This window comes from Staurois parvus, unplaced genomic scaffold, assembly GCF_062004578.1.
Source record: "Staurois parvus isolate SC_StPar_1 unplaced genomic scaffold, SC_StPar_1.0 ptg000057l, whole genome shotgun sequence".
Lineage (NCBI taxonomy): Eukaryota > Metazoa > Chordata > Amphibia > Anura > Ranidae > Staurois > Staurois parvus.
The window spans coordinates 383,551-408,128 of record NW_028317853.1 but is presented as its reverse complement, the minus strand read 5'-3'; the positions used below and the strand labels follow the sequence as shown (position 1 = coordinate 408,128).

The window sequence follows — 24,578 nt, the reverse complement described above, 5'->3', positions numbered from 1 at the left end:
AATTTTTGCCCCCATTTAGTGCCGACCAGGTAGAGTCCTTGGTGTGGTTATTAGAGGATGATGTGGATTACTTTCTGGAGCGTTATTCTGCATGTTCACCACAGATACTAAGAGATTGTATAAACGCAGTGCAGTCATTGACCAGACAGGCTTTGTGTAAATTGAGCTTCGTTCAACCCATACTGCAGACATGGTCAGACTTGTTGCACCCAGCCTCAGTCAGCTTACAACATCATTCCTCCACTCAAGGCACTCTTCCTACATCCCCGACAGCACCCCCAGTGACTGCCCAGTATACTCTAACTACCACATACCAGTCCTCTGCTCCCACTCGCTGCACCTATCCTTTCTTTAACCCTGTAAAGAAGTCCTCTGTAGCAACTGCTCCCTCCTCTGTTCCATCTTCCAGCTCTTCTCTGTCCTCAGCTGCTCCATCCGTTTACAAACCTGCGTTTACTTGCAGTGCCCCAGTAGTTAAAACCAGAAAAAAGCGGAAATTCTTTCCAACCAGTACCATCCTGCCAGTATCCAAACCGGTGAGCCTGCCGTCTGAGAACCTGCCTTCCGTGGTTCAGCCTGGTGCCTCGGCACCCGCACTTCAGCCTGATGTCTGTACCCAGCCTGATGTCTGTACCCAGCCTGATGTCTGTACCCAGCCTGATGAACTGATCCAGCCTGATGATCCTATCACGCCTGATGACCCAGTGCCCGCTGTCGAGCCAGACGATCCGGTACCTGATGACCCGGTGCCCACTGTCATGCCCGGTGACCCGATGCCTGCTGTCGAGCCAGATGATCCAATGCCTGATGACCCAGTGCCCGCTATCATGCCTGGTGACCCGATGCCCGCTGTCAAGCCAGACGATCCAGCGCCAGATGACCCGGTGCCCGCTGTCGATCCAGACGATCCGGTACCTCATGACCCAGTGCCTGCTGTCATGCCTGGTGACCCGATGCCCGCTGTCGAGCCAGACAATCCAATGCCTGATGACCCAGTGCCCGCTGTCATGCCTGGTGATCCGATGCCCGCTGTCGAGCCAGACGATCCAGCGCCAGATGACCCGGTGCCTGCTGTCGAGTCAGAAGATCCGGTACCTGATGACCCGGTGCCCGCTGTCGTGCCAATTGACTCAGAGCCCACTGTCGTGCCTGGGGACTTGGTGCCCACTGCCTTGCCAGATGACGCGGTGCCCGCTGTCGAGCCAAATGACCTGATGCCTGGTGACCCGATGCCCGCTGTCCAGCCAGACGATCCAATGTCTGACCCAGTGCCAGCGGTCATGCCAGTTGACTTGGAGCCCACTGTCGTGCCTGGTGACTCGGTACCTGTTGCTCCGCCTGGGGGTCCGGCACCCGCCGCTCCGCCTGGGGGCCCGATACCTGTCGCTCCGCCTGGGGGTCCGGCGCCCGCCGCTCTGCCTGGGGGCCTGAGACCTGTCGCTCCGCCTGGGGGCCCGAGACCTGTCGCTCCGCCTGGGGGTCCGGCGCCCGCCGCTCCGCCTGGGGCCCGAGACCTGTCGCTCCGCCTGGGGGTCCGGCGCCCGCCGCTCCGCCTGGGGGCCCGATGCCTGTCACCCTGCCTGGGGGCCCGAGGCCTGTCGCCCCGCCTGGGGGCCCGATGCCTGTCGCCCCGCCTGGGGGCCCGATGCCTGTCGCCCCGCCTGGGGGCCCGGTGCCTGTCGCCCCGCCTTGGGGCCCGGTGCCTGCTGCTCCGCCTGGGGGCCCGGTGCCTGTCGCCCCGCCTGGTGGCCCGGTGCCTGCCGCTCCACCTGGTGGCCCGGTGCCTGCCGCTCCGCCTGGTGGCCCGGTGCCTGCCGCTCCGCCTGGTGGCCTGGTGCCTGCCGCTCCGCCTGGTGGCCTGGTGCCTGCTGCTCTGCCTGGTGATCCGATGTGCCTCTGCCCGGAGTCCAGCCCGATGTGCCTCTGCCCGGAGTCCAGCCCGATGTGCCACTGCCCGGAGTCCAGCCCGATGTGCCCCTGCCCGGAGTCCAGCCCGGAGTCCTGCCCGATGTGCCGCTGCCCGGAGTCCTGCCCGATGTGCCGCTGCCCGGAGTCCTGCCCGATGTGCCGCTGCCCGGAGTCCTGCCCGATGTGCCGATGTGCCGCTGCCCGGAGTCCTGCCCGATGTGCCGCTGCCCGGAGTCCTGCCCGATGTGCAGCTGCCCGGAGTCCTGCCCGATGTGCCGCTGCCCAGAGTCCTGCCCGATGTGCCGCTGCCCGGAGTCCTGCTCGATGTGCCTCTGCCCGGTGTGCCGCTGCCCGGAGTCCTGCCCGGTGTGCTGCTGCCCGGAGTCCAGCCCGGTGTGCCGCTGCCCAGAGTCCAGCTCGATGTGCCAGTCTTTGATATCCCGCCAGTTACCAGACCCGGGCGGTGGAACATTTTGCCCAGCTAGGACTGTTTGGAGCGTCCTGAGGCCACTCCTTGGGGGGGGGTACTGTTAGGAATGGACTTGCCAGTAATGGTGGGACTCACCTGCCTTGTGGGCTGCAGTACCAGGGCTGGCCAGCGGATGCTCCCAGCAATCAGAGACTCAACCCTGCAGCCAGCCAAACACCTGAAACTGCTTAGGCAGGTGTATTTAAGTGATGGCCAGACCTGCAGTCTTTGCCTTGGTGTGTGTTTTTCCTGGGCCCTGTATCTTGTTCCTGCATCCCTGTTCCTGTTCCTGTCTCTGTCTGATTCGTTGCTGACCCTGCCTGATCCGGACCTCTGCTGACTTCTCCTGCTTTATCCCTGGCTTGTGACCCCGACCATTCTCTGCCTGACCCCCCTGTACCTACCTGCCCGATTGTTATTGACCCGGCCTGCCTGACGACGCTTGCATTGTATGTATTATCTGTGGGTGGTTTGGTTCGTTTGCACTGTGTTATGTTTTAGTATTGCACTGCGTTTATGTTTGTATTGTTAGTCTTTAATAAATTATATTGTTTATAACTTATCTGAAGCCTGCGTTTCCCTGCATCAGTCACATACCTCTGGTCATACCCTGGAGCCCTGACACTGGCCATATCAATCACCTTGCAGGTGGACAGACAGATATGGAGAATGTATCATGGCCAAAACCACAATGGAATGAGACCAGCAGCTGTTTTGAAGCAGGAGAGCTAGACGCGCTTGACAGATTTCTATACATGAAACTCCTAATAAAAACCATTGCACCAGAATAAGTTTCAGATGTTTTCCCTTGTCTTCCTACTACCTGTTGTAATGTGTCTGCTGTTTACAGAGCTCAATAGATCAGTCTGAAATTAACACACACTTGAATAAATCAGATCAGTAATTAATCCTTTTCAGACAGTTTTTAGTCAGACAAAGCCACAAGCCAAACAGCAAATGCTGTGTTGTATGTTTTGACACCCTATGGTGCTCTTGAAATGTTTTTTTCCATGTATTTAATGTTTATTTGTAAAATAATCATTGTATGCATGTAATAAAACCTATAAGCCTAAAGTAGATGTAAAGGCTACTACATTAAAGATAAATGTGCCTCTTCTATGGGGGCTCTTAAAATTTGAGAGTTAGGAACTATAGAATACTGGGGTGCCGTGACGAGGCTCTGTAGCTTACACATGTTTGCAAATGTGTGCTAACGAAATCCCTGTTTTTAACGCATAATGTTAGACAGGTTAATTTGGTTTGTTTGCAGGGTGGATGGCAAGTTAGAGCTTGGAATTTTTTTGTTGTTGTTTGACATACGTCGACCTTCCATGTGCTCCTTGCTGCGAAGGCCAGTTATATACGGGGTAGTGGCCATTTTTGTACTGTTGAATTGTTGGTCGCGTGGGCGCACTGGACACCTTAGTTGCCATTGAGCTGCATGCTGGGTGTCCAGTGTGCTCCTGTACCTTTAAGGAGGGGTGGGCTCCCTCAGGTTCATCTGCCCTTGATCTATCCATTAAATAGATGTGCCTCTACTATGGGGGCTCTTGCTGTGAAGGTCAGTTATAGACTGGGGCAGTGGCCATTTTTTGTGCTTCTACATTAAAGCAGGCATGCAAACAGCATCCTTTTCCTAATAGGTTTGTACTGCACATATATTTTAAACATAAAAGTGAACTTCATATCAAAGTAGCAATTGCTTTCTTTCCATTCCCCAGCACAGAATTTTCAATTGTGGATTGGGACTTGTGGCATTTCAGTATAATTTTCAGTGCCAAAGCTGGAGGGAAGACAACTACATCTCCCATTATCGCTTTTCTTGTCCTCCTAGCACTGAGGGGCAATACTCACAAGAATGGCAAGGTGGGGTTGGCCTCAATGCTTCTTAAGTAGATGTGACCAACACCAACCTTTTGCTCCACATTGTCTACATGGTGGAGATGCTGAGGGAAGAGCCTGATCACCACTGTAATTTTGGTGATGGCATCCAGGAGAAAATTGTGACAACTCCTTATAGCTTTGGAACCCATAAAAAGAAAATTAGATCTTTTACTAACAGGATTAATTAACAGGTATAAATACTGATAAAGAAATGAAACCTAGAGAAGGTAATAAGCTACTCAAAGCTAAAGAGCCTCTGACATTACATGAGCAGTTCTGCATTTTGACTGGACTTGCACTTTAAATAAATAAAATTGACCCACAGTATAATAGTTCTTTTTATTGTCTAAATGTTTTTTGTTTCTTTAACAAAGCAGATAACACAGGATGTTCTTGTGATAAGTATTAAGATTTTATAAGATCTGCTTGTTTATTGGTCATATCATCACTTCTGCATTTCACTGCAATCAGGTCTTTTCCATCTATTCATTGCCTGATGATGAGCATTTTCCATTCTGTGCAAGAATAGGTCAACATCACAGGGCCTGCACTTTGCACAATGATGCCTATAAGAGTACAAAACTAATGGTTCCAACAGTATTTCTCCGCTGCTTGGCTGTATTTGGCATTAGGTTGTGTCTTATTCTACAATTTATTTTCTTTAGTCTATGTATGACATTTGTGCTTTGGTAGTGATCATCTGAATAAGGTTTGAATTAATGCTTGGAAATTAACTTTATATAAATGATTAGCCATCGCTAAAAGCAGAAATAAAAATACAGAGGTGATATATACCGTATATATTGGATTAATGAAACACAAAGAGTTTTAATATTATTATTATACAGTATTTATAAAGCGCCAATAGTTTGCTCAGCGCTGTACATTACAAAGGGGGACAGAACATGTGACAGAACAATACCAATACAATGCAAAACATGAGGGGATCGAGGGTCCTGCTCTTTCAAGCTTACAATCTAGGAGGGAGGGGATGGTGGCCCAGGAGGAGATAGCTGTGGGGGATGGAGTGGTAGGAAGAGTGGAGGAGGTCAGCAAGTTAACAGGGGGTGGGGTAGGCTTCCCTGAAGAGATGGGTTTTCAGGGTGCGCCTAAAGGAGAGGAGAGTAGGTGATAATCTGATGGGTTGGGGCAGGGAGTTCCAGAGGATGGGTGACACCCTGGAGAAGTCCTGGAGGCGGGCATGGGAGGAGGAGACCAGGGAACTAGAGAGAAGGAGGTCTTGTGAGGAGCAGAGTGTGCGTGCTGGGTGGTACTTGGATATTAGGTCAGTGATGTAATTCGGGGCAGTATGGTGGACGGCTTTGTACGTCAGTGTTAGGATTTTGAATTTGATCCGTTGCGCAATCAGAAGCCAGTGGAGGGATTGGCAGAGGGGGGTGGCGGAAACAAAGCGGTTGGAAAGGTGAATGAGTCTGGCAGCCGTATTCAGAATCGACTGAAGCAGGGATAGCCAGCGGCAAGGCAGGCCAGTGAGGAGGGAGTTGCAGTAGTCGAGTCGTGATATGATGAGGGAGTGGATGAGCTGTTTAGTGGTTTCTGGAGTTAGGAACGTGCGTATTTTGGCGATGTTGCAGAGGTGGAGTCTGCACGAATTTGTTAAAGATTGGACTTGGGGATGGAAGTATAGGTTGGAGTCCAGAATGACACCAAGTACTCTGGCCTGCGGGTTTGATGGTGGCGTTGTTGGAGGTGATGGAGAAGTCAATGGGGGGCGGTGTCCGGGCTGGGGGGAAGACAAGAAACTCGGTTTTGGAGAGGTTCAGTTTAAGGAAGTGGAGTGACATCCAGTCTGATATGACGCTCAGTAGGTGTGTGATTCGGGCGGAAACTGAGGGGGTGAGGTGGGGGGTTGAGAGATAGATTTGTGTGTTGTCGGCATAGAGGTGGCAGTTGAAGCCGTGAGAGTGTATGAGTTGGCCAAGGGAGGAGGTGTAGATGGAGAAGAGAAGGGGCCCGAGGACGGAGCCTTGAGGGACCCCAGCAGAGAGGGGGAGTGAGGGGGAGGTGGTAGCGTTATAGGTAACGCTGAAGGAGCGTTGTGACAGGTAGGATGAGAGCCAGGAGAGAGCGGAGTCTCTGAGGCTGAGGGAGTGTAGTTTTTTGAGAATGCTGCAGTTTGCTCAGTTGATATAAACTGTGCTTTGGGCAAGGTCAGAATAAGGAATTTAGAGTTACATCTTTAAAATATTTTACCAAATTGTCTTTTAAATTTTATTTATCCCTTTACTTTAACATACAGCATTTATATGCACAATTTATAATGATTTATCTCATATATAAAACTCAATAAGAATACTATAAAAAGCAAGAGAGATAATCTAAAAGATGTACAAGACTCTTTCAATCAAAAACTTGGTGAATAGGGTACCTTTCCATAAACCTGTACCAACGCTAGATAATAATCTCTTTTATAAATGAACCAATCTGCCTGGGTTTGGTTCAGGAGCAGTTTAGCAAATCTTGCTAGAAGTTTGTAATATTTGTGGTGGAGTGGGGCTCTTATTTCATTTTAGCCATTTTTAGAGTAGTAATAGTAAACTATTGTAAACAAAAGACATGGGAGTCAAACTAGTACCATTGCAAAAAAAAAATAATAATTATCTCCAAAACACACTGACAATATGGTTGCTGTAAGCCTACCCTTTTTTAAGAAGGGAAAATGGTTATTATCAATTCTTTCAACTGACTGGCTCTTGTGACTCAGCTGACCAGTGGCAAAGGTTATACATTGCAATATAGGTTTTACCTTATTTCTGATGGCGAACCCCGTAAAGTTTTGGGGCAAAATTTTGCAATTTGTAAACTCTAGCAATAAGACATCTTTAAATCACAACAGCAAGAGAGCCAATGTATTCTAAGATCTTCAATAGTCCCATAAAATAAAAGCATACGTATAGACAACCAGGTCAACACTTTGGTATTACTTTTTAACTTCCCTAGCAGTAATCCCGAGTGTGGCTCGGGGGTAATTTGCAGTACCAAAAGCAGCAACGCCGAGCCACACTCGGGATTACTCTATAGTGCTTCTCCTGCGATCCCCAATCCTTACCTTGTCCTGCGATCCTGTGATATCCTCCGGCCGATGCCGACATCCGTCTTTCGGGTTCCGTTCCCTGCGAGTGTCAGTACGCAGGGGGGAGGAACCGGCGGGAGATTCAAAAGAGTAAAAATATGACATACACATAATACATTGTAATCTGTTAGTATTATATTGCTGTATCAAAACATTTCATCTAAATTTTGTCCCTAGTGCTTTGTCCTGTGCCCTGCCTGCACTTTTACCGTTCTTTCTGCCTGGAAACTGAGAAATGTACATGGCATCCAAAAAGCGTCCCTTCAGGTCAAAAGCTAGAAAACAGCAATAGTGAATTAGAATCACTTGCAGAATTGAGCGATAGTGATTCGTGGGGAATTCATCACCAGACACTGAAAACGTTTCTGAAACTGAGCTCAGTGATGTGCTATGCTGTGCTGTATTTAAAATTTCTGTGTTTTTGGTTTGATTACATTATTGAATTAAATTTGTTATTATATTATTTTTTTTTTATTATTTATTATATTATAATTTATGATTTCATGTTTCAAACTTTATCATACCCGGGATGATTACTAGACTCTTGTTTGGACAGATATAAGTGAGTTATTCCTACGAATTACAGGCCTACAATATAAAACAACAAATTTCCGTGCAAAACAATGTACTGCTTTGACATTCAAAAATATCAGACTGGATGTCGCTCCACTTCCTTAAACTGAACCTCTCCAAAACCGAGTTTCTTGTCTTCCCCCCAGCCCGGACACCACCCCCCATTGACTTCTCCATCACATCCAACAACGCCACCATCAAACCCGCCCCGCAGGCCAGAGTACTTGGTGTCATTCTGGACTCCAACCTATCCTTCCAGCCCCAAGTCCAATCTTTAACTAACTCATGCAGACTCCACCTCCGCAACATCGCCAAAATCCACACGTTCCTAACCCCAGAAACCACTAAACAGCTCATCCATTCCCTCATCATATCACGACTCGACTACTGCAACTCCCTCCTCACTGGCCTGCCTCACCGCTGGCTATCCCCGCTTCAGTCGATCCTGAATACGGCTGCCAGACTCATTCACCTTTCCAACCGCTCCGTTTCCGCCACCCCCCTCTACCAATCACTCCACTGGCTTCTGATTGCGCAATGGATCAAATTCAAAATCCTAACACTGACGTACAAAGCTGCCCACCATACTGCCCCGAACTACATCACTGACCTAATATCCAAGTACCGCCCAGCACGCACACTCCTCACAAGACCTCCTTCTCTCTAGTTCCCTGGTTTCCTTCTCCCATGCCCACCTCCAGGACTTCTCCAGGGTGTCACCCATCCTCTGGAACTCCCTGCCTTAACCCATCAGATTATCACCTACTCTCCTCTCCTTTAGGCGCACCCTGAAAACCCATCTCTTCAGGGAAGCCTACCCCACCCCCTGCTAACTTGCCTACCTCCTCCACTCTTCCTACCACTCCATCCCCCACAGCTATCTCCTCCTGTACCACTATCCCCTCCCTCCTAGATTGTAAGCTCAAAAGAGCAGGGCCCTCAATCCCCTCATGTTTTGCATTGTATTGGTATTGTTCTGTCACATTTTCTGTACCCCTTTGTAATGTACAGCGTTGAGTGAACTATTGGCGCTTTGTAAATACTGTATAATAATAATAATAATAATATTATTGATTAGTTAGACCGCCAGGGAGGTTAATTTCTTTATAAAACTTGAGATATTACTATATATGCATAGAATCTTGGATTCCTGCAGGATGGTCATGGGATTTAGGACACTGTTTTTGGGTGTCAATGCTTCGTAAAATCCAGGGCACTGAGCACTTGCTGATTATGGCTGGTGCCAGCCTTGCCAGTGGATGGTGATCTGTGAAGACTATGATGAAGAGAGGAGTCACATGATGTGTAACCCTATCATTTTTGGGCCATCCCTTCCTATCAGTGCTCCTTCCTCCTTGCACTGTAAGGCTGGACACTGTAAAGCAGCATGATAAGATTCAGAAACATTTGCTTTCCTGACTGCCATCAGTTCTTCCAGAAAGCTATATGTTTTTGGACAAAGCAATCACCCTCAGCACCCTCTTCCAAATGACAAGCTGCCTGTGTTGTACTGGGGCATGTTGAAGAGAAGAAGCACATTTTTGGAGAAGGCTGGTTAAGAGATTCTGGTTTTAGGACAGTGTGAATATGCGTTGGGTCAATATCTTTATCCTGACATTGCTGAGATCTTCTGAATTGACATGTAACAGCTGGGAGTACTCACCTCCATCAGGAGGACAGAGCCATGCTTGATAGCTGGGGGACCAAAACACGAAAATAGACCAGACCCTATTCCAGACGGTTCCTGGATCCATACCTTAAGAGGGGTCATCTCTTACATGCGCATATTAATTGCGCATCTGGTGAGTGCGCAGTCTTATATTGGTTTTGGATATCAATACATTCGATTTTGGATATCATTATATATGTGTTAACAAGGATCCTAATGATCCCTTCATCACTCCACCTACTGGGATATTTTGGACTGGGCACTCACACTTAATTAAGTGACATCATGTGAACTATGCTATTGTTTGCACTTTTATATGTTTTTATACTATGATGTGTTATTTATCACTATTTCTGCAATACGTGATATAGATTTTAGGTATCTTATTTATTTTATTATTTTGCATTTCATTCCATAGCGCTGCACCTTTGTTTTTATGTGATTTTTTGGAGGTTGATTTGGTACTTTTTGTGTTCAGCAGCTTTATCCACTTCTAGCGCTCACTTATTTGTGTTTTATATTATATGTTTTAGCTGGGGCCTAAGAGGGGAGGAATGGAGAGTCTGGTTCACAAACTCATACGAATAGAGTGAATCAGAAAAATACTGTATTATGGCTAGATGGAGGTGACAATTAAAGTATATAATAATTAATTCCTTTGATCATCAGTTCCGTCTAGTGGTCTGTTTGCAGCTACTGTGTCTCAATAGACATCAGAAGGACTGCCTGCATGGGAGGCATGAAACACTGGTTTATCCCTGTGCGGGTAAACATGGCCCTGCATGGGCGTACACTACAGTACGTGCTGTGTGAATGAGACCTATGAAGTGTAAATATGTATAGGATTTGATCCATTAAAATTTTGTATTTAAATGATTGATAAACAAGTGTGTACATTTCAGACAGTATGTTTTATATTTTCTTTTACTGTGCTTGGAGTGGAATGCATAATTTAATTTATAGAAGTGGTATATTGTAAAACCAGCAATTCCAGCTTTCTAACAAATCTAACTGGAAGATGGCTTTCACATGAGTAAGCAGTCGTCCTAGTATGAACTTGCTGAGAAGACATTCATTTTCATATTGTGAGCAGAGGATAGGCTTGACGTGTAAAACAGCATTTTCCAGGATGAATGAGCAATGCTTGCATTTCAAAGATAGTTTTGAATCAATTATACGCTAGATTTACTTATCAACTGAAATAAGCAAGTGCAAAAAAAAACCATATTTTATTGTTTTCTTTTTTTTGTGCAGAAAAAAGTTGACAGATGGTTCTCATTGTGCTCCTTCTCCAAATGGAGGACCATGCTGTATTCCAGAAGAGCTGGTAGGAGGGGTAAGTGTCTGCAAAATGCTTCCCTCAGTCAGGATCCAATCCTGTTGTTTCCCCTTCCCTCCAGCATGCTCTGATCCAAATGCCTTCATCAGAATATGACCCCACTGTCTCCTCCCCACATCTATCACAATCTGATCCAGATGGCTCCTCTTCTACCATGACCTGATCCCACTGGTTTCTGCTCCATTATAATCTGCTCAGCTGCTTCTTCTCCTATCAGAATCTTACCTCACTGCCTCCTCCTTGACCATGATCCATTCCCAATAAGTCTGCTACCCCACCACCTTCTGTCTGATACCACTTTCTCCTCTTCTAATCCAATACCACTTACCTTCACACTGATTGAGAGTGCTGCCTCCCATTCCATCATAATCTGATTCTGCTGCATCTTCCTTCTTTACTGTAATTCCATCCAGTAGCTTCCTTTTTCCATTTACCAGTAACTAATTTTGCTGTCTCTCTTTCCTCTCCACCACAATTCCATTAAAACGCCTCATTTCCGCCACACATATGCAAATTGGATGAGTTTTGAACCACATTCAATTTACGAGACATGTGCGAGAACATTGCTTTTTATTGTGCCTTTCACATTTGTTCAATACAGCTGGAATGCGGATTCAGTGCGAATTGAAAAATATCCTGTCAGTTTTCTGAGCACTGCAGTCCAGCTCAGGTATGAATTCAGGTCATTGACTTCTATTGAAATGCTTCTGAATAGCACATGACATTTGTAAACAGGATAAAATCCTGACCTGATCCTGATGTAAACGTGACATGACACGCTGAACAACAACTTAGTCAATTAGCTATGAAAACGGAGCTTCAATTTGCATCGCACATGTGTGAATCCACACTCAATCTGATATCACTACCTCCTACCTTCACCATGGTCTAATACCACTTACCTTCACCATGGTCTAATATCACTGCCTTCACTTCCATCACTATCTGATCCCGCTGCCTCTTCCTTCCTTAAAGCAGAGTTCCACCTGAAAAAAAAAAAATAAAAGACAGCAACTACAAAAACTGTAGGTGCTGACTCTTAAAATACAGTCACTTACCTGTCCCTCGGTCCAGCAGTGTCCTCACTACCGCTGGTTTCACCAGCCATCTTCTCTCTCTGATGCCGGCATCTTCAGTGTGGGCACCTGGCTGTGATAGCTTGCGGCTTTACAGTCAGGTGCCCACTGCACATGCGTGAGAAGTGCTGCGCTTTGTGAATGGGCCCCGTAGTCTTCTGGGACCTGTCACGTGTCCCAGAAGACTACGGGGAGGGAGGGAGGGGGGAGGACAACATCCGCTTCCAATCGAGTACCCACTCCCCAAAGGTGCCAATCCTTAATGGGGAGCAGGGGACAAAGACTTAAAGCAGAACTTCCCTTTTTGGGTGGAGCTCCGCTTTAACACAATTCCATCTAGCTGCCTCTTTTCTCTATTTACCATTAATTGATCCTTCTGCCTCCCTCCCCTCCCCCACCACAATTCCATTCTTTCTTTTTCTCACTTCCTTGAATCTGATACACTTAATATAATTATTAATAAGACAGCGCTATCACCTCATATGAAATCATTTCATAAAATGCATCAATATAAATTCATGAGGCATAAAGTGAGTAAGTAAAATATACTGCAAAGATTCTTAAAGTGCATTCTCACTCAAAAAAGTGTCTCATGCTTCCAAAAACTAGATAAATAAAATGAAAACAAAGTCCCAAATGATAAATATGCAAATGTGTTTCTTCTATACAATAAAGTGTACTGTGCATGAAGAAAGAAACTTCCTCCAACACATCTGCTAAATCACTCTTTGGCTTTTTTTTTGGCTGTTAATATAAGAAAAACCCAGCAATAGTGCATATGGTTATAGATTGCAGGAATAACAGCTCATTCAGGTTCAGTGGATCTCACAGAACTGTCATAGGCTGGCACTTCCCCCCAGTAACCATCCAATTATATAGACTTCATCTGAAGGAGGAAAAAACTCTCACAGTGTAAGACTTTAATAGCTTTATTTTTTTAAATGTACACCAAACCCTTACATAAAACAGTGCCACAGCTGATACTGATAAAGACTGTCTCTTGGGAATGTCCAAGAATACAGGTGTTTTGGCGGAAAATAGTTTATTTAGTAAGGAAAATCACTAAAATTAATATTGGATTAGACCCAGAGTTATGTCTTCTCCATATCACAATGCTTTCAGTCAAATTATATAAGGTCTTGGGGATATGGCATTATTTGAATGCAGCGAAGAGTTTGATACCTAGGTTTTGGAAAAAAAAAGAGGTGCCAACAGAGGAGGATTGGATGGGCAGAATGAATCAGATCTGTGGGACAGAAAGACTGTACTACATGCATATAGATAAGATGGAGACGTATAATACAAAGTGGAAAAAATGGGAAGAGTATAGAGGAAAAGTGAAATACATGAAGATATAATACCCCCTGAAATGGAAATGGATTTAGAAATAATAGAAATGTAGGGTGTAGAGGAGAGGAGAGAAAACGCAGAGTGGGAGAGGGAGGTGGGATGGGAAGAGGGTGGGAGGCTGAGGAGAGGGGGGGGGGAGGGAGGGTGGAGGGGAGGGATTTAAAATAATTTATGCAAATAGGAAGATATTGTTTGAATGTCTTTTTAATAGAAATGTGAATGTGATTTGGATTTGGATTGATAAATTAATAAACATTTATAAAAAAAAAAAAAAAAAGACTGTCTCTGGCCACATCCTCTGACCACAAGTATGGACTTGGCGTGCCTGGTGATGTCATGTTTAAAGCCCCTTCCTATGAGTTTCATCAACCGACGTCCTCCAGGGATGGACATTTCTGTGGTGCAGTTCTGAAATTTCTCTAATCTGATACCAATACCACTTCCAATCCAATCCTGCTGATACCTCCACAATGATCTGATACCACTTTCTCCTCTTCCATCACAATCTAATCCTACTGTTTACTTCTTCTTTACTACAATTCCATCCACGGTTTTCTTTTTTACTACAATTATATTCTGTTGCCTCCTTCCTCCATCTACAGTTAACTGATCCAGCTGTCTGCCTCCACCACAATCCCATTCCACTGCACCATCCTCTACTATATCACCATCCTGCTATATATCACCACCTTTCACACTGTCTTCTGATACTATTTCAAACACAGCAAATACTTTACTCCTGCGCTGGGGATGGACTCAGCAGTGGCTAGGATGACAATGCAAATGTCCTGGAATATGCACTCCTTGCTGCCCTCAACGGACCGGGGTAGTCCAAAGTCACTGAATGCAAGAGAAAAACAAAAAGCGCACCGGCCTAGTGCATTATCGTAAAAAATATTTATTGAAAGAATTAAAAAAGTAGGTATTATACTCAATATGTCCATTGTGAGTAAAATACCTACTTTTTTATTCTTTCAATAAATATATTTTAAGATAATGCACTAGGCCGGTGCGCCCTCTTTTTGTTTTTGTTTTTCTTTTACATTCTGATACTATTTGTCTGTCTTTGATTGAGGACACAAATGGACACCTAATAAAGAATTAGAAAGCTGAGAATGCCTTTGACACAAAAGGTACGATCTACAATGAGATGGCTAACGTAATTTTTTCCTCTGCACAAGATCGTCTCATGTTCTGTTTTATTACCCATCTATAATTAGCTTTTTTAATACATCAAAATGACAGAAAAAAAATTGCAGCCACTACAATTTGGTTCACCTCCACCATTTTGTTCATTAATGTCATATTTAAATGTTTTGAGGAATGCTTGTTGCCACAAATGAATGTTTGCTAAGTAATACATAAGTTTGCCATCAGAGATGTTTATCTTTAAAGATGAGCTCCAGGTACAAAAACTTTCACTTTAAATATATTCCTTAATAGCCAAAACAGATATAAATCCACTTTTTTTTAGCACCAAATCCCCTTGCAAACCCAGACACATAGCCTATGCAGACAGCAGAGCTGTGGGAGGGGCCCAAAACCTCCACTCACTACAGGCTGCCTGCAGAAAACTACAGGAGGGGGCGGATACAAGACCAGTCACTCAGTACAAAGTGAGAGAGCAGCAGTGACCAGTCTTTATTACAGGAAGCTCCTGTAGAGTGATAATATTTTACACTGGATTACTGCACAGATCTGGAAGAAATACTCAAAACTCACAGCACACCAAGATTCAAGGAAGAATAGAAGAATACACATCTGTTGTATTCAGACTATATTTGCTTATGCTGGAGTTCAGCTTTAACCTTCCTGGCGGTATTCCCGAGTGTAGCTCAGGGTAAAGTTTCAGTACCAAAAGCGGTAACCCCAAGCTACACTCGGGCTTACCATGCGGCGTTGCTCCGGCATCCGTTCTTCACTTAACTTGTCCTGCGCTCCCGCGATGTCCCTCCTGCAGTGTCCCCGGCAATGTAATCTGGCGGATGCCGGCACCTGTAATCTGGGTTCCGTTCCCTGCGAGCGTCAGGACGTACGGGGGATGGAACTGGTGGGAAATTTGAAAATGACAAAAAGTGACATTCACTAAATACACTAAAATCACATAGTAAAACATTACTGTATCAAACCATTTCACATACATTTTGTCCCGAGTGGTTTGTCCTGTGCCCTGCCTGCATTTTTACTGTTCTTTCTGCCTGGAAACTGAGAAACGTCCAAAAAGTGTCCCTTTAGGTAAAAATCGGTTTTAGACCAGCTAGAGAACAGCGATAGTAAATCAGAACCACTTGCAGAATTGAGTGATAATGATTCGTGGGGAAATTCGTCATCAGACACTGAAAACGAATTTGCGACTTTGCTCAGTGATGTGCGAACTTGGCGCTATATTTCAAATTTCAGTGTTTTTGGTTTGATTATATTATTGAATTAAATGTATTATTATGTTATTATTTTTTATGATTACTTATTAAATTATACTTTATGATTTTGTGTTTCACATTTTATCATGTTTACTAGACTCTTGTTCTGACAGATTTCAGTGAGTTCTTCCTAAAAATTACAGGCCTACAATAAAAAAAATACATATTTCCATGCAAAAAAATGTACCGCTTTGAGCACAGAAATATGGACATAATCAGACCGCTAGGGAGGTTAAATCTTCTTTGTGATGATATTTAAAACAGCCACGTCACACATGTATGATTCTCAGTTACTTTCTTTGTATCATCCTTCACTCACTGTAGATGACAAACCAAGAGAATTTATTTTAAATCATTGTTTGTTCAAAGGAGAATAATTAAAATTCAAAGGGTCCATAACAAATCTTTTAGTGGGGCCCCTTCAGACACCAGAATGGTGTTCAGTGTACAGGTATACCAATGCACATGCTTCTGAACCATCCTGTTGATGTCACTATTCACATGTCACGGTTGTACTGTTTATTGCACATCTTGCTAGATTAGAGAGATTGTTCTGGAGTGCATTCCAGATTGAGAGACACTGTTTCCTGCCCTGCAGACCTTTGCAGGAAGGCAACCTTTTCTATACCTCCCAAATTTATGAGCAAGGAAAAACTCTTTTAACCTCTGAAAATTCACATCACTTTTGCCCGCACATTACAATAACCTATAAATTACTAAATGTCTCCCATGTTTTGAAAGCGACTTTAAACTAAATGCATTTATTATTATCTATTATTCAAGCCTATAAACACATCCAAATAGGGATGTGAGGCAATATTTTGTATGGCAAACTGAAATATATCAACCTATTTGTTCTGTCCCTAGAAAGATGCTTACAATGCCAATAAATCTATGATGAAGTCTTGAAAAATGCTTTTAACCAACAGGGACAAGTTATTAGCCATTAGCAGTTTTATATATTGTATAGTAAATGCAAAGAAAGACAATTTAGAAATAGGACAATCCTTAATTCTGTTCATTTATGTAGCACTTACCCCTGAAGGGGCCGCTGAGAATGTACCTAGGTCTCCCACAATAGTACAAAGGATGTCAGTCACACAAGCTCAGTCCCACAGCCACCGATAATTCAAGCTCAGTCTAGGGGATGACTTTTTAATATTTATTGCTGAACTTCAGCAGGAGAGGGGATGAGGGTCATAGGACACTCCAAACAGATCAGAAGTAACAATAGGAGGACAAACTTCTCTCAAATCTTCCAAAAGCAGCTTTTCTAGAATTAACAGGGGTTGTCCATTATTTCTAGGACCCTACAGCAGTAGTCCATAAAACCACTTCTGGCACTTATTCATCTTCTGGCACTTGCACAACTAATAGTCACAAGCAAGGTCTTTGCTCACAGTATCCCAGGAGTTGTTTGTCACCCAGCATCCACAGGTAGATTCTAAGTGAGGCAGATTAACTAGATCCTTCTCCAGACCCAGAATGTCAGTGCAGTGCCCTCCAGGAAATGTAATCCTCAGACAATCTTCCTAGGCCCTCAGCCAAGCAGCTGCTAAGGCACAGACTGCAGCTTCTTGACTTAGTGGAGTGGCCTCCAGAGGCAGCAGCAGCAGCAACCATTCCTTGAGGGAAAGAACACTCTTTTCAGGCCTCCTGCACATTTATCGCCTTCCCAGCCACCTTCTGGGCGCCTCCCTCCAGGGATTGGCTGGGGCATGATAAATATTCAGTTGATCACTGGAATCTCCCAGCCTTATGCTCTAGAAACGTCTTTCAGTGGCAGGTGAGAGTAATCAGATGCTCAGGTTAGGAAACCCTGAATAGACCAACACAATTAATCACAATCAATCACTGCTCCATTCACTACAATGGAGCCAAAAACAAAATTTACATAGCAGCCTAACCAGAAGAGGTTGCTACATCTGTTTTCCCATGCCTATCATTTGTATATAAAATACATATTATTCTAATAATTTTTGAGGCAGAGCAGCCCGTGGGAAGTCACAGACATTTCAGTTGTGACTTACCACTTTGTCTTGAAGTCTCCTGTCTCCTGATCCTCTACTGGAAGTTCTGTTAATCCAGAGGTGAGACTGAAGCAGAGTGGGAAGTGTTACCTAAACCAGGGTGCAGTCTCTTCTTCCTAATCCTTATGCTGTTTAGGTGACGGAGAGGGGGAGAAAAGCGGTGCTACCATGCCAAAAATTCTGCAGTCAAGAAGTAAGAATAATCAGCTAGGGGCAAAGAGGCAGCACAGTTTCCTGTAAGTAAATGTGATTTTTAAGTATTCCTCGTTTCTGTACATATCAACAAGTGTTGGCTTGGGAGTTAAAGCCTAGCCCACCCAACACCTCTGGCTCGTGGTCATTGGGACCCGTCCAGGACACTACATAAAAAAACTGACCTCCTGTGGCCAATCCAGGTGGCACACTTCTATGGTTGACTAACCACATACACTCACCGGCCTCATTATTTGGTAAACCTCTTTAAGTGCTTGGTAGCACAAATTGCTAATCAGCCAATCACATGGCAGCAACTCAATGCATTTAGGCATCTGGAGGTGGTGAAGACGACTTGCTGAACTTCAAACCGAGCATCAGAATGGGGAAGAAAGGGAATTTAAGTGACCTTGAACGTAGCAAGGTTTCAAAAACTGTTGATCTACTGGGATTTTCATGCACAACCTTCCCTAGGGTTTACAGAGAACGGCCCAAAAAAGGGAGAAAATATCCAGTGAGCAGCAGTTGTGTGAATGAAAATGCCTTGTTGATGTCAGAGGTCAGAGGAGAATGGGCAGACTGGTTTGAGATGATAGAAAGGCAACAGTAACTCAAATAACCACTCGTTACAACCAAGGTATGCAGAATACCATCTCTAAATGCACAACACGTAGAACCTTGAAGTAGATGGGCTACAGCAGCAGAAGACCACACCGGGTACCACCCCTGTCATCTAAGAACAGGAAACGGAGGCTACAATTTGCACAGGCTCACCAAAATTGGAAGATAGAAGATTGGAAAAACGTTGCCTGGTCTGATAAGTCTTGATTTCAGCTAAAACATTCAGATGGTAGGATCAGAATTTGGCATAAACATGATAGCATGGATCCATCCTGCCTTGTAACAATGGTTTAGGTTGGTGGTGGTGATGTAATAGTGTGGGGGATATTTTCATGGCACACTTTGCGCCCCTAAGTACCAGTTGAAATGGCAGGGACTACCTGAGTATTGTTGGTGACCATGTCCATCCCTTAATGACTACAGTGTACCCATCTTCTGATGGCTCCTTCCAGCAGGATAATGCACCATGTCACAAAGCTCAAATCATCCCAAACTGGTTTCTTGAACATGGCAATGAGCTCACTGTACTCCTGTGTCCTCCACAGTCACCAGATATCCATCCAATAGATCACCTTTGGGATGTGGTGGAACGGGAGATTCACCTCATGGATGTGCAGCCTCCAAATCTGCAACAACTGCGTGATGCTATCATGTCAATATGGACCAAAATATCAATATGGTTCCAACACCTTGTTGAATCTATGTCACAAAGAATTAAGACAATTCTAAAGGCAAAAGGGGGTCCAACCAGGTACTAGCAAGGTGACCTAATAAAGTGGCCAGAGTGTACATTTAAAATAATCTTAGAAAAGCGCCACACTTTTGACCATATATGAAGCCCTACGCGTTTCGTCACCACGACGTTCTCCGTGATGACGTCGTAGTGACGAAACGCGTAGGGTGTGGCTTACTTGATGTTGACGTCAGGACGTTCCCTGTGACTGTCGGCGGTGATCAGCAGTGAGCAGGGCTCGTCCATTACCAGTGCTGTGTAACGCTGTTTATGCTGGTGTCGGTCTGGACACCTTACTTGTGAGTGCTATGAGGTTTTATTAAATGTTATCTTGTTTTAAACATGCTGCACCATCATTTCTTTTCCTTTGTCCCTGAGTGTGGTCCCTATGTTTATGGAGATACGTTGGTATATGAAAAGGCTCATCCTGCGAGGATTGGCTGCAGAGTATTGCTCCTTACATTGAGATATTGTCCACCATTGCGGAGTATTGCTGCTTAGTACCCGGAAATGTGATTACCACTGCAGAGCATTGCATCTATAGTCTGGATACCACTTTATTCATCGCTCCCAGAGCAAAAGCGCTTGTGCTGGTCTATAACCTGATCAGCATTTAGCTCTGGTGAGTTTATCCAATTTATTCGGTGGTGGATTGATCACGGTGTTATGATTTTCACAAGATGACTTTTTGATATATTTATGGTGTTTGGACTTTCAGATATTTAATTATGGACACTTTATTTTGTTGTTATATTTAACTATTTAGCGCATTCCTATATATTTTTCCAGAGTGTACATTTGACACTAATATTTTGTGACTGATCCAGCTTACACTCTTTGAGCCTGTCTAACTACACATATTAGTGTCACGCCTGTAATAACAATCACTCATTGTATATACTCTATTAGTGAATCCAATGGACTTACCTGTAAGGTTGTAGTGATTATTTGGAGAAAACTCCACCATCTGCCTGTAGGGCTATTATACACTAGCTTCTGTTTTAACCCCTTAAGTCCCCCATTGGGGATTGCTCCTGGCCTTATATGGCACTGCATTTCTCACACTTTTATATTGTTATATGGCAGAAGTAGACAGTGTCTGTGAAACATGTAACATTAAATCCACCTTGCAACTAAAACTTTCACTCATTCTGTGAGATAAAATCTACTGACCTCACGAAGAGTGTTGACATTGAGCTGTAAATGGTAAAAGGCAATTGTATAGGAAATGTATACAGTTGTTCACATGATAGCAACCATTGATAACATTTTTTGTGTTGTGTATTTTATGCAACAATATTTTTACATGATTGTCAAAAAGATGAGTATTTATTTAAGGTTCTTATATAGCGCCATCAGTTTACGAATCACTTCACATATATATTGTACATTCACATCAGTCCCTAACCCTCAAGGGGCGTACAATCTAAGGTCCCTAACCTACATTCATACATACACATACTAGGGCCAATTTAGACAGGATCCAATTAACCTTCCAGCATGTCTTTGGAGTGTGGGGAGCTGGGGTACCCAAAGGAAACCCATGGCAAACTCCAGGCAGATGGTGCTGTGGTTGGGATTTGAACCAGTGACCCTAGTACTGCCAGGAGGATGTGCTAATCATTTAGCCACTGTGCTGCCCCATTAGTTTTCTAAAGAAAAAAAAAAAGTTGGAATGTACAGAAATGGGTTTAGACCTTAAAAATCCAACTTTATACTTTTATGTGCCTTCTAATACAAGGATGCGGTGTCTAAATCTACTTTACTAGGGACAGGTTGAGGCATATAAGATTTTTAAAGGCATTTAATGCAGCTTTGCGCATATTTTCTTTCTTTATATTATATGGTTAGGGCAAAAAACTACAATTAAAACTTCACCTTTAAAAAAGCACAAACCATCCTCCCTAGTTGTCCTTTAACTAATCCTCAATATCCTTTCATAGGAAATGAAAAATCAAATCTACAGTAGATAGCCGTAATATTGGTCCCTTTTGTGTCACAAGTGAGTTGCTGCATCAGAGTGCAAGGAGCACAATTTTACCTCCACCATCATGAGTTCTGATGAAGACCAGACACCATCAGATGTTTCCCCTAATAGTGAAGCCTTGCCACCCACTTTTGACCCAATTTAGTCTCTGTCCAGTCTGTCTTTGTCATTTCATTTCGAATGGTTTCACACAGGGATTGACCTCTCTTATTGTCTGATTATCTCTTCTGGCATTCAACCTTTAGAAACGCTTTGGACGCATTTTTGTGTTATCCCTTTATCCAAAACTAGAAGCACCTAAGCCCCTAATGTAGACCAGCTGCATCTTACTGTTTCTGTGGGCTCGGCAATGGAAATCCAAAGAAGAAAAGTGCTCACCTGTCGGCATACCTACCCTCCTCCTTGTCACTACACCATTCCCAACATCACAGGAATTGAAACTTCAAGTCCTTTTAGTTCTGCTAACTTTAATTAGTATTTTAGTTCCCATACTGTATGTCTGTAGTCACCAACAGACTGTCAAATTATTGGAGAACTGTATGTCCCAGCATCCTCAGGCACCAATTCCCAAACAACTCAATAACTAAGCTAATGTCTGCATCTGAGTTTTATAATTTAAACTGATGTTTTACATAAAATATTTATTATTTTAATATATTTATTTTGCAACTAAACAGATGTAACCTTGAGCTAGAATTCTCAGAACACTGGGGTTTTCTAAAAAGGGAGCATAGTAAAAGATATTTATTTCTAGGCATAGCTTATCTCTAATTGAAACCTCCTTACGAAAGGAGATGAGATGTGTTATTTTTCTGAATTCCCTGAATTGTGTATGAAAATTACAGTTTGAACTACTGAATTAGTAAAAATTTGTAAAAAGGGTGCAAGCACTCCATCTGCTGGTTGGCAATATGATTGACAATACTACGTATTTTAGCACAATATTTAATATTTACCTGATAAAGAAAAATACTTAAAAATGCTATCTTTTAATCCTGGTTAAATTAAATAAAGACATTATGTACAATTCAACTGTATATTTATATAAAGTTCAGTACTGTGAGCAGGGGCGGACTGACAACTCATGGGGCCCCCGGGCAATAGGGGATCATGGGGCCCCTGTGTCCTTGCCCAAACTCAAAAAGCCTATGAAATAGGTACCAGGGGCATCTCATGGGGCCCCCTACTGACCCCGGGCCCTCGGGCAGTGCCCGAGTTTCCAAATGGTCAGTCCACCCCTGACAGTGAGTATCTTTGCATTTAGTAATAGAGGGGAAGAAAAGTAGCAGCACTTTCTTCATCTTGCAACTTTTATTGGCCACAACAAAAGTAAACAAAAACGTTTACAAATATTTATCTAAGCTGTCTAAAGTTTAACCTTCATAAATCACTTCGTTTTTCATTTTCCAGAAGACTGTCTTAGCAAATACACTCATTTTATTAGAACTTAAATATAGAGCAGATCCGAAAAAATGTTTTGGCGTTTTGACAGCTTTTGCCACATCAACATAGATGCCAGCGCAGTCCAGGACACAGCATCACCAGGACAATGCACATAGATGTAGTACAGCGACGTATTTGCTAGGAAAGTGCCTCTTCTATGTGCATTGTCCTGATAATTCTGAGCCCTGGACTGCGTCCCAATAACACAATCCCAACGCACATGTTCCTGCATTTTCCAAAAAAATTAGCTGTATGAGTAAATGGGTGCTGAAGCGACCAACGGCTGGAACTGAAACTACTCAGATTAGAGAACGTCACCAGCACACTGACGATCTGCAGTTATGGGTCCAAAGCTTTAATAAGCAATCACATAGTTACAGCAAGTGCGACATTTCGGGGTCTCGCAGGCATGTGCATCCCGAGATCACAGGGGTTAACATTTCTGGGTAATCAAGGGGTTAAGTGTGTGCCTAAGTGTTAATGTGTGTAATATGTGCTGCTTTTTACTATTTTATATACAAAAAATCACCAGTGCCAAAAAAATATTTATGAAATAATTCCCAAATAAATGCTGCTGCTCCTTAGTGACAACACTAATAAAATAACAAAAAATAAATAAAAAAACAGCGCAAATAAATAAACAACTCAAAAAATATAAATAATACAAAAAATCATACAGAGAAAAATATATAATTATTAAATAGTCCCACTCCAAAAAAATAGAATATGGTGAGTAGAATGAAATTGAAAGTCCTTATTCCAAGACCCTTGACCAGTGTTCACACCTGTTTGAGCTCAAATCACATACCGCACTCACCAGATATTTGTAAAAAAAATGTATGGGCTCAGGAATCCTAGACCCCCTCAACTCAGCCTCCAATCACCAGGTCAAAATGGAAATCCCCAAATGCAGGTAAAGATATATGCCTCAGAACTCCAAACTGTAGTGTAAAACAGCCTCCAACCTCCAGGACCACCAGAGATCACAGGAGAGGAAATAAGAATTTGGCAGCGAGTAAGAATAGCCAAGAGGAAATCATTATTGGAGTGGACAGTTTCTTGTGTGAGGAGCTTTCTTGCTTCAACATCAAACTCTTCTTTGCTGACTTTCTGCTTGAACTAGAACCTTGAACCTCTTGGCTATTCTTACTTGCTGCCAAATTCTTATTTCCTCTCCTGTGATCTCTGGTGGTCCTGGAGGTTAGAGGCTGATTTAAACTTGGAGTTCTGAGGCACACATCTTTACCTGTATTTGGGGATTTCCATCTTGACCTGGTGATTGGAGGCTGAGTTGAGGGGGTCTAGGATTCCTGAGCCCATTTTTTTTTACCAATATCTGGTGAGTGCGGTATGTGATTTGAGTACAAACGGGTGTGAACACTGGTCAAGGGTCTTAGAATAAGGACTATCAATTTCATTCTACTCACTATATTCTAATTTTTAGAGTGGGACTATTTAATAATTATATATTTTTCTCTGTATGATTTTTTTGTATTATTTATATTTTTTGAGTTGTCTATTTGCGCTGTTTTGTATGTTTTTTTGCTTTTTACTATCTGTTTGTTCCATCTGCAAGAAACAAACAGATTGTTCCCTTTGTACAGAGCCCTATGTTTTTGTCAACACAGGGCTCCAGGCTGTGATTGGATACAGGCGATCAGCAGGTCTCAGCCATTAATCATTGGCTGAAACCTGTTTACAAAATGCTGCTGTGTCCAATCACAGTGGAAGTTGGCCAGAGGGAGCTTGCACATGCTCACCCTGGACTCGGGAGACACGGCCAACATACG

At 43.6% G+C, this 24,578-nt stretch overlaps 1 protein-coding gene across 1 annotated transcript in view; it reads left to right on the top strand.

Moving 5' to 3' along the window:
* LOC149469920 (putative pleckstrin homology domain-containing family N member 1) overlaps positions 1-24,578 on the top strand; it is a 102,927-nt gene that overhangs the window by 23,866 nt on the left and 54,483 nt on the right. The window contains exon 2 of the mRNA XM_089668380.1: positions 10,852-10,933. Coding sequence (XP_089524506.1) covers positions 10,852-10,933 — 82 coding nt within the window. The remainder of the gene's footprint in view (positions 1-10,851; positions 10,934-24,578) is intronic.